This window comes from Phragmites australis, chromosome 2 (assembly GCF_958298935.1).
Source record: "Phragmites australis chromosome 2, lpPhrAust1.1, whole genome shotgun sequence".
Lineage (NCBI taxonomy): Eukaryota > Viridiplantae > Streptophyta > Magnoliopsida > Poales > Poaceae > Phragmites > Phragmites australis.
The window spans coordinates 2,758,560-2,768,856 of record NC_084922.1 but is presented as its reverse complement, the minus strand read 5'-3'; the positions used below and the strand labels follow the sequence as shown (position 1 = coordinate 2,768,856).

The 10,297-nt window shown below is 43.4% G+C and overlaps 2 protein-coding genes across 2 annotated transcripts; both read right to left on the bottom strand.

The window, feature by feature from the left end:
• Positions 1-5,663: 5,663 nt before the first annotated feature.
• Positions 5,664-6,123, bottom strand: LOC133910295 (rapid alkalinization factor-like). Its single transcript, XM_062352802.1, has one exon. The coding sequence runs from the start codon at positions 6,063-6,065 to the stop codon at positions 5,664-5,666; it is 402 nt and encodes a 133-aa protein (XP_062208786.1). The 5' UTR covers positions 6,066-6,123.
• Positions 6,124-9,291: 3,168 nt separating this feature from the next.
• Positions 9,292-10,030, bottom strand: LOC133909761 (rapid alkalinization factor-like). Its single transcript, XM_062352317.1, has one exon. The coding sequence runs from the start codon at positions 9,928-9,930 to the stop codon at positions 9,526-9,528; it is 405 nt and encodes a 134-aa protein (XP_062208301.1). The 5' UTR covers positions 9,931-10,030; the 3' UTR covers positions 9,292-9,525.
• Between the last annotated feature and the right edge of the window lie 267 nt (positions 10,031-10,297).

The following is a 10,297-nucleotide window of genomic DNA, read 5'->3' as shown; positions in this document are numbered from 1 at the left end:
AAACCCTAAAGAAAAAACGAGCTGTTGAAACCAACGAACAGCTCATATCCTTGTAGGTTCTTCACTTCGACGAGCTTTTGCTGAACGAGACCCATCTTGTAACACAACCAGCTTGTTTGTGACCCACTCGCCATCATCGATAACATCGTTGTCAATAGAAACCTGAATGAGTTGTTTATGTAGTTCATACCTTCCTTGAAGATGATCTTAACCACGTGTGATGGTCCGATGAGATCAATGCATGGTGTGGACCTTTCTGGTTCCCCGAAAGGCATAGAAGAGGTGATCGTCGTTATCGTAGAAAAGATCTTGGTAATGGCAGCAACATTCTTTCATATGAATCCATGTCCACCTAGCGTCCCGACCCTACACTACTATAGAGCAGTACATTACTGCTAGTTCTAAAATCCCTTTCACTGCCGGTTTTGGAGCTGACATTGGGTAACGGGCAGTGATAGTCGGGGAGGACTATCACTGCCAGCTCCATGGATCTACAGTGAAAGTGGTTATTACTGTCGGCTGAAAGATTCGACCGGGAGTGATTACCTGGGTATCACTACCGATTGGTGGTTTCAGCCGGCAGTGTTGTGCCTCCCCCTTTCTACTTCGGCCCGGTCCTTTCTCTCTGTCCTCGATCTCTCTCTCCCACTCAATATATGCATACAATGAGACATGCAATGTAAATCAATAATAAAGGCACCTTATTAATACATAGTAATTCATATCACACATATATATATAATATGTCTCACAAGTCACCCTCCGAAAAGTCGGTCGAGTTGAGCCAGTCCAGTATCCCTCTACCTCTCCCGCGATGAGGACCGCATCTCCGCACGGACGACTGACGGCGTGTGTACGTGCGGGGACGCAAGGGCCGCTGGTGGAGGAGCGGAGGACCCGACCACGCCTGATCGACCGTAGCGTCGCCTAAGCTCCAGGCTCGCTGGCGTGTCAAAGATATCGAAGTCTGACTCCTAAACGCTAGTACGTTTTGAGCATCCAACCTCCTCCGCAACGCACTAACGAGCCACCCTCTCGTCCTCATCCTTCTGGATACGCTTACGGGACGTTGCTTTTTGCTCCTCCGCAATGCACAACTGACGGGCCAACCTCTCATCCTCCTCCTCTTGGGCGCACTGACGGGTCACAGCTTCTAGCTCCTCCTTTGCATCATCGTTGGAAGGCCATTCTGTCGAAGAGTCGTCTGTCGACACCAACTCCGAAATACACCTTCATTAATACATAGTAATTCATGCCTTATATTAATACATAGTAATTAATATCCTTCATTAAAATTATGTCATTTGATGATATATAAGCCGTCTAACCCTCTGGTAGACTTTCTCCTTATCGCATACTCTGTACTAAAAGGTACGGTGTAATCTGAAGGTTTGTAACTAGTCGACGGCACGATTGGTTTATCAAACTCGCTGTTTGGTTTGATAACATGTTCCATGAATAACCCGACGATTTGTTCTTGAAGGGCATTTATTTCTACATGTTGTAACTCATTTTTACGTAGTTTGGATCGTTGCGTTTGAAGAATCGAAAGAATTAGTCCTTGAACACGTGTAGAAATTAAAAAGAAGATGTTGATATGTTATTTCATACGTCAAGATCATTGAACTTGATAGCGTCTCCGTTTGGGCTGAATCCGTGCATGAAAGTTAGAACATAAAATGCGCAGCGATTCTTTCTGGGTGGCTGCCTCATACACTTCAAAAGAAAATAATTCGTCAGTTGAACGAATTGAACCTTTTTTATTCAGTAGGAAATACAAGGCATGAATATTCCGTGCATACTGAAAAGTTGATTTATACATTATACTCCTTCCTGAATGGAAAGTGAATAACACTCTTTTTTACGTATCTTGTGTACGCCCTGTACATGAATTTGAACCCAATTAAACTTAGATGCAATCATCGAGACGATGAAATGATCGAGTTTACCTATTTAGCATGTCAATGAGGTTTTGGTAAGTCGTCTGAGCTCTCTTTTGTGAGTCCAAGATAATGATCTTACTTAAATCTGGATGGATAATAAGAAGGATGGAATGAAAGCTGTAGGAATATTAAGTGACCATAGCAAATTAGTACTAGAATCGAGTTGCCTATAAAAGCAGAACGTCTAGGCGCGCAAGCACGTACTCATAGCCATAGGGTAAGAGTACTAATTTCTTGTATTAGTGGTGAAGCAGACACTTCAATATGTAATTCTCGGTGAAGTCTTGACTATCTCTTACAAGCGTCTCGTTCACAAGTCTATGATCGATGAATCATACTTTACAATCAAATTGTTGTCTACATGCACGGTTCTCCATTCTACAAAATAGAGAAGTTAGCTATGCAATTTCAAATTACAAGATCATATAACGTGATTTATATGCATAAGTCACTTACAGAGTCCACACTCTGACTATAGTCACGTCGAGGGCATCTTCCTTGTACAGTTCATACTAGTCCTTGAAATACACCTAGAAGGAGCCGTCCCCGTTGAGAAAATATTCATCTGTGTATCTTACGTGGAATGCCTGCAAACCCTGCCTGGATTGCTCTAAGTACCACTGATATAATCGGCGCATTTAAGTTGTAAGATTTCTTTCTATATCTGGTTTGATCAAAGGTTTGGTCAACTCAAATGGTCATGTAACATCCAACTTTGCAATATCCGCTCCCAGTGCTAGTTCTTCTGCAAGTACGAATTTTCTAAGTGTCAGAGGGCGCGAGGCGTCGAGCAGTATTATAGAGGGAAGACTTTCACTGTCGACTGAAAAAGTCCACCGGCAATGAAATGTGACCTTCACTACCGGCATAAAAGGACAATCAAAAGTGAAAGGAGTTTTACTACTGGCTCAAAAGGACAATCGACAGTGAAAGGGGTTTCACTGTCGGTCGAATATGGGCACCAGCAGTGAAACCCCTTTCACTGCAGGTGCAGAGAGCAAAAAAATTGATTTGGCTACGCCGCACCGAGACTTGAATCCACGACCTGCTCCAAATAAAACCAAACAAACCGCTATACTACTCGAATGTTTTCGATTGAGTATGTACTATATATGTTATTAACATTTTAATAACCTAAAATCTTAATACATATTTCACTGCTGGTCGATTATGTCCACCAGTAGGGAAACCCCTTTCACTGCAGTGGCATGGGGTGCAAAAAATTGTTTTGGTTGCGCTCGCCGAGACTCGAACCTACGAGCTGCTCCAAGAAAAATATGCAACACCGCTACACTACTCGATTGTTTTAGATTGATTTTTTACTATCTATATTTATTAATATTATGTTAATCAAAAATCCTAATACATATTTATTTAAATTATAAATTGAAGCTTTCATAACATAAGTGAGGTATAATTGCATCTAAAACAAATTCATACATTGTAATTAATACAATTTAGCTATTTTAGCTTAATGATTCACCTTTCATTATGATCATGACGTATATAGGGAGGTTCCTCAGTGTCTTTCATAGGATCTAGGTGGATGTCCTCTCCGAAAGGAGATAGCGCGTAGATACTGCAATAGTATTAGAGTACTACCTAGTGTATGACCAATATGCAAAGTTTTGAAATATTGTGTTATATCAAGTGGACGAGATAGTCACTTAATTTTACATCTTAATTCTGCTTGAATTAAGCACTTGTGGGCATAAAAGCTCTTTGTGCTTAATTAAGGTGAATTAATATGTAATTCTGTAAGAAAATTCTCAATTGCAAAATTAACACGGTCGTTAATTCAACTGCATGTTATAGGGATTGCTTAATAGCAAACACATTGAACATTGCAGGATTCCAGATAACAAAAGGTCTGGAATGCATATTTATACGGATGGTCGGGCTCCTAGTGAATGGTGCGAGGCCGTGGGTGGGGGACCAGCCAAGGGCGCGCGGAGGCATCCGAGGGTGGATGACGGTGCCGTCATCTACCGTGGCCGGTGAGTGGCTTGGTCTAGTGCCGTTCGCGTCGACACTAGGACGACGGATGGGGCGAGGACCATGGCGCTGACGTCCCTGGAAGAAGTGTCTGCGGCTGTGGTTGTTGCAGCGTCCACGGCATTCACGACTAAGTGTCAGCGGCGGCCACGTCCCAGGGCAAATGGAAGACCACGACAACAGTGCATCCAGTGTAAAAGGTGACGTTCTTGACGTTCTTGATCGAGGCATCGGTTGGAGAGGGCGGCCGGAAGAACACCATCATGATGAAGGTAGATCTTTGGTGAATCCATCAAGGCTTACCGTGATGTGCAAAGGCCTTCGTGCCTCTGGGATTCGTTGTTGTGTTCTGGGCACTGTCTTCGTGCGGTTTGCCAATCTGCCGCCGTGCTCAGATTAGTTGGGTGTTGAGGCCGATTGGTCTCTGTTCTTCCTTCTGTTGGCATTATGCTCGAATTGGTGAACAAAGTGCGTGTCTGCTTCGCGCTTCTGCTTGCCGAGGAACCCTGTCGTGTAGAGCCAAGTGAATTGCCTTTGAAGCGCATTGTAGAGCTTACTTGTTTTTCCTTTTTTTTTTCCTCGGTTGGCCAATCATCAGTGGATGAGCGTGTTGATAACGTATTGTAAATGAATATAAAGAGACAAAGAAGTAGAGAATGAAGACAATCAACTCATGTATTCATTGATTATGATGTTTACATATTTATATATGGTGAAAAGACATGATGAGAGGATATGTCTATTAGGAAGATATCTCTTCTCAATAGACACAACTCTTATTAATTGATCACATAATTATATCTAAAAATATCTACTCACAACACCTATCACCATGGTTCCTGTAGAAGCAGCTAGACTAGTGGCAACAGGAGTCGGCCTGTTCGCCATTGTAGCCGTGTGTGTGTGTGTGGGAGAGTGCTGGGTGGATGGAGATGCGGACGGGGGCTCAAACTCGTGGCAGATTCTCAGTATTGATTGAAATTTTGTATCAAGTAGCAGTTGTGCGACTTTTAGAAAAAAGAAAAGAGTAATTCTATTAGTCATATAGTTTTATTTATGCCATTCAAATTCCTAGGTTCATTGACTCCACATACGAAGAAAACTGACAGCCCATAGTTGGCGGCATCAACAATTGCCCAATTTTAAAGTGTAGTACAGCTAAGCATAATTTGATTAGCCCATTTGAACTGATCTTTTCTACGAGACAGGGCCGTTATCCCTAGGAAACCAAAGAAGCCGTCATATACTAACCAAACGAAATGAAAAACAAGGGGTGAAGTTGATAGTCACAAAAGGCAGGTCAACCCGAAGGAATTGATGTTCTTTCCTAACAAGCGTCCAGAACTGGGCCTGCCAAGTTCGCAGCTACTAACTTCTTCAGCTCAAATCAATCTAACAGATGAGAAATATTTGTTCACTCAAAATGTGTGTCGCGTCGAATTGAATAATCAGCTCATGATCGCGGTAACCAAACTGTGAAGAATATCAAAGACACTGCAAATTTATTGACTGTAAAATAAGAGACATCAAATGTTACACAAGCTTGACTAACTATTTTACTTTCACCCAGGAAGCTAGAACAGAACAGACATGTATATCCACTGCACAACCGATCAGTCATGCCTCAGCCGGACAACAGCAGCAGGCCGACGACCTCGACGTCTTAATTGAACATCACCATCAGGCAGCAACCGATTAACCTTAATCCTGCGGCGATTAAGGCGGCTAGTCCCTGCACTGGGTGATCTGGCTGCAGCCGCGGGAGTAGGGGTTGGCCTCGGCGCCGGGCTGGCAGTTGTAGTAGGAGGCCCCGCGCTGCGAGCACGGCACGCTGTTCCGCCGCAGCGCGTCGTAGCAGATGTACCCGGACACGCCCTGCAGCACCCGACGCTTGCCGGTAATCATGGCCGCCACGTCGCCCTCGCCCTCCGCGTCGACGTCGGAGTACTCCATGCACTCGGCCACCGTGCCACGACAAGTCCGCCCGCCCCGCCGCATCACGACCGCGCCCAGGTCGCCGGCCATGCCTCCCTTCGTGGCCGTGAACGCCGCGGCAGGCGCGGTGAGCGCGGCGATGGACAGGGCCAGGAGGAGGAGGACAGCGGCGACATGGTGCAGCTGTGCCATGACTTCACCGGAGCCGAAGAACGAAGGCTATCTAGCGTGTGATCGATGAAGGACCAAGAAATGGTGGTGTTTGCAAGCGAGGGGAGGGGTGGGGCGTCTTATATAGTTATATGGCAATGGCGCGACGGCAGTAGTTTTTTTAAAAAAGAGAGGGAACCCTCGGTTTTCATGACAAAACCGTTTGATTCTACAGGATCCAGATCTATTATACTATTATTTAAGAGGAAAGATGAGCCATCACGGTCGCAAAATCACCACATTAATTCGAAAAAGAAAAATGATCTAGACTAATTCTTATTAATATCTAACAGTCTAAATTAAATCAAAGAGCTCCTATCAAATATGATTAATAAATAACTAAATTCAAAAATCAAATAGCCCATATTAAATATGATTAATAAATACCTAAAGTTGGAATTAACAATTATAGAAAATTAGCTCTTCAGTTTAGGAATCAAAATATCTAAATAGAGAGTTTAAATAAAATAAAATAAATATTAATTAAAATTAGGGTTAGAATAAAAAAATAAGAATTCATATCAAATATAGTCTTAAAAATCAAATTATTATGAAAATCAAATACTTACCTAAAGAATCCATGTAAAATATAATTAATCAATAGCTAAAATTCATAATTAAAATTTCAAAATTCATACTAAGATAATAGATTAAGAAGCACCGGGTAGCTCGAGATCGTCACATCAAGCAGGTAGCAGGCAAGATATATCACGCATGTAAGGCAAACCAATTCTGGTTTTAGTTGGACTTCATACACTTGACGTATAATTTTAACAGTTAATCAAAATATATACGAATTGAACCAATACGTGTATATGATTCGGATACAAGTTTGAAGCATAAATAATTTTCATTTCTACTAACACAATTTTTTATTTCTTCTAATTTTATGTATTTTTGTAACTAAATAACACTAATCTCATAAAACTAAAAAAACTTATTTTTAATTAAAAATTATCGTGACCACATATTCTAACAAAGCTAGTCACGCTATTAGCTTGAATCACCTTACTAGTTACATAAAACATAATAAATATTGGAATAATCTATGATTTGCCACCGAATAAGTGACTATTCTACAATATGCCATCCATTACGAGAATGACATGTGAGACCTAGACCCACATGTCATTGATACACTAATAATATATCGTAGAATAGACAACTTATTCGATGGTAAATAATAGAATCTTCCATAAATATTTGAACTAGAATACTGCCGAGCTCTGGACCACTTGCACAGCACTAAGCCACACCTAACTCTATCAAAATGAAACGATTGTTCTTCGGTCACAAACGGGCCGTCCCAAAACACTTTGGTCTCCTATGAATACTGGCGGGACGGCAGTAGGTGTGGCGAGGAGATTGTCCGAAGTAAAAAAAAAAAAAAGAAAGAAAAAAGAAAGGCAGATAGAATTTGCTTTGATGTCCAAGTCGAAACGAGAAACGAAATGTGAATTGATTGTTTGTGCATTTTTTTTAATTACGCAAAAATAGAATGATTTGGTGTCTTGGCACTAATTTCTCTACTCCAGTTACAATTTGCAGCTTAATGTTGTGTGTGCAGAGGAATGGAGTGCTAGGATAGTCAGAAATATCGGAATATTTGGTCTGCAAATATGTCCGGGAGCTTAAGTTTTCCATAACATTATTTAGCATTGGAACTTTAATACTTGCTCTAATTCTAAATATAAATTCATTTAGCCTTCCTTTCAATTTGCCAAATATAAGTTCATCAACAACTCCGTGACCTCGCACGGAGTACTATATTTTGTTGTTTCTTTTTTCCCACTCACCCGAGCCTCATTATTGCACCTTTATATACATTATGTGGCTTTGGCGCTTCATTTTTGCTAACAACATATTTAGTCCAACCCCCAACCTTTATAAATTTGAAATACGCTATATGTGATCTCTGTGCTTTGGTGATTACTTTATTGGTAAGATGCGTCATCAAAACACCTAACCCACCGGACTCAAATTTGAACGCCCACATCTTCTTAATTTCGAGCCAGAGCTCTTAGTATATATACACGCTATTTTTGGAAAAAAGTTGCTAAATATTGCTAGCAAAACCATGGGTTGCACAAGCAACATCTGACCATATCAATGAAAAGGAGGGTCCAATACCGTATATCACTGACACGAATTAGATATTATAGAATTTTGCTAATGTTAAACAAATCTTTAAAAAGTCATGCGTTGCCTTCACATTACCTCACTCTCACGCCTATGAGGTCCAACGGTTTTCTCAATCACTACCACTAGCCGTCCAATCCACAACCACCGAGTCCACGCACGAGATGACTTATCTCTCTTCTATCTCATGTGCCCAATACTTTTTGCACAATATATGAGTCTCAGTGGCGGATGCAAGAAACAAGAGTAGGGGCTACTCCTCCTTTCTTCTCCTCTTCTTCATCTCCATTTTCTTCGTTCTTAAGGCAGTCTTGATGACTCGATAAGGGAGAGCAAGGGTGTGCGGTAGCATGGGAGGCCGAGGAACTGGGCAGCCCATGGCAACGAGCCGTACCACGGAGCAGGGAGTAGTAAGGTGCTTTGGGGTGGTGTTTTGCAGCTTTTTTTTTTTTGGTAGTTTGCAATTCTATGACCCTTGCAATAGTATTTTTGCAATATTTCTTTTTGATTTATTACTATCATTTTACTATTTGAAGCTTAACTTAAGGAGTAGTATCTGTCTCTTAGAAAATAAGAAGAATATTAATACGGTCATCTGCTCTTATTTATGCCATTAAAGTTCCTAGGTACATTGACTCCACACAAGATGAAAAATGACAGCCCAACCATAGTTGGTAGCATCAACCAGTGACTAATTCTGAAGGGTATATGCTAAGTGCCACCTTGATTAACACATTTGAACTGATCTTTTCTGCAAGACAGGGTCGTTTTCCCTTTGAGACCAACTAGCAACGACGACTAAAGATTGGCCATCGTAGCGTCTGGTCTGATCGGCCGAATAATCCGTTCACCCAAACAAAATGGAAAACAAAAGGAGGAGTTGATACTCAGAAAAGACAGCTCAACTCAAAAGAATTGATGTTTCTTTCCTGGCAAGCCATCAGAAACTTGGTTTTTGTCAAGTTCATATCCAGTAATTTCTTCCGCGCAACTCGAGAAAAATGCAGAAATATTTGTTCTGTTAACAGGTTTCGCCACAGGAAATTCGATCAGCTCTGAGAGGAATATGTGAAATACACAGCAAATTCATTAGCTGTAAAACCAAAGACACAAGAATTACACAAGCTTAATTTACTTTCACCCTGCAGGAAGCTGGAACAGAACAGACACATATCCACTGCACGATCTGTCATCCACGCCCAGCTGGACAACACCACACTCTTAATTAAACATCACCATCAAGCAGCAATCGACGATTAACCTTAATCCTGCTGCAATGAACTGGAGCGAGCGATCGAAGCGGCTAGCCCCTGCACTGGGTGATCTGGCTGCAGCCGCGGGTGTAGGGGTTGGCCTCGGCGCCGGGCTGGCAGTTGTAGTAGGAGGCCCCGCGCTGCGAGCACGGCACGCTGTCCCGCCGCAGCGCGTCGTAGCCGATGTACCCGGACCCGCTCTGCAGCACCCGACGCTTGCCGGTGACCATGGCCGCGACGTCGTCCCCGCCCTCCGCGTCCACGTCGAAGTACTCCATGCACTCGCCCACCGAGCCACGGCACGCCCGCCCGCCACGCCGCATCACGACCGCGCCCAGCTGGCCCAGGTCGCCAGCGCCCTTCACGCCTGTGAACGCCGACGCCGGCGCGGCGAGCACGGCGACGGACACGACCAGGAGGACAAGAAGGACAGCGGCGCGGAACGGGTGAGCCATGGTGCCGCCGGAGCCGATGAAGACAAGGCTACGCCTAGCTGGTTTGCGATCGATGAAGGAGCAAGAAAACGGTGGCGTCTGGTGTGGGGGAGCGAGGGGGTGGGGGAGGGGTTATATGGCAATGGCGGGACGGCAGTAGGTGAGAGTGTGAGACTGTGAGAGATGGCGCGTCGATGGGCGTCGGTGCTGCGCTGTGGGGCGTGAGAGCGACCGTCGGTTGGTCTCGATCAACGTCTCGCGCGCGACGAGACCTGATCATTGGGTCATTGCGCTCGGGCGTTGGGGGCAGGACATATGGATTCCTTTCGATTGTTGATTCGCGCCTCCTTCCTCCTGTACACGTACGAATATACTACTACCATCAATG

Excerpts from the sequence above, each read along its gene's own strand:
- LOC133910295 (XM_062352802.1), bottom strand. The coding sequence starts at position 6,065 with ATGGCACAGCTGCACCATGTCGCCGCTGTCCTCCTCCTCCTGGCCCTG.
- LOC133909761 (XM_062352317.1), bottom strand. The coding sequence starts at position 9,930 with ATGGCTCACCCGTTCCGCGCCGCTGTCCTTCTTGTCCTCCTGGTCGTG.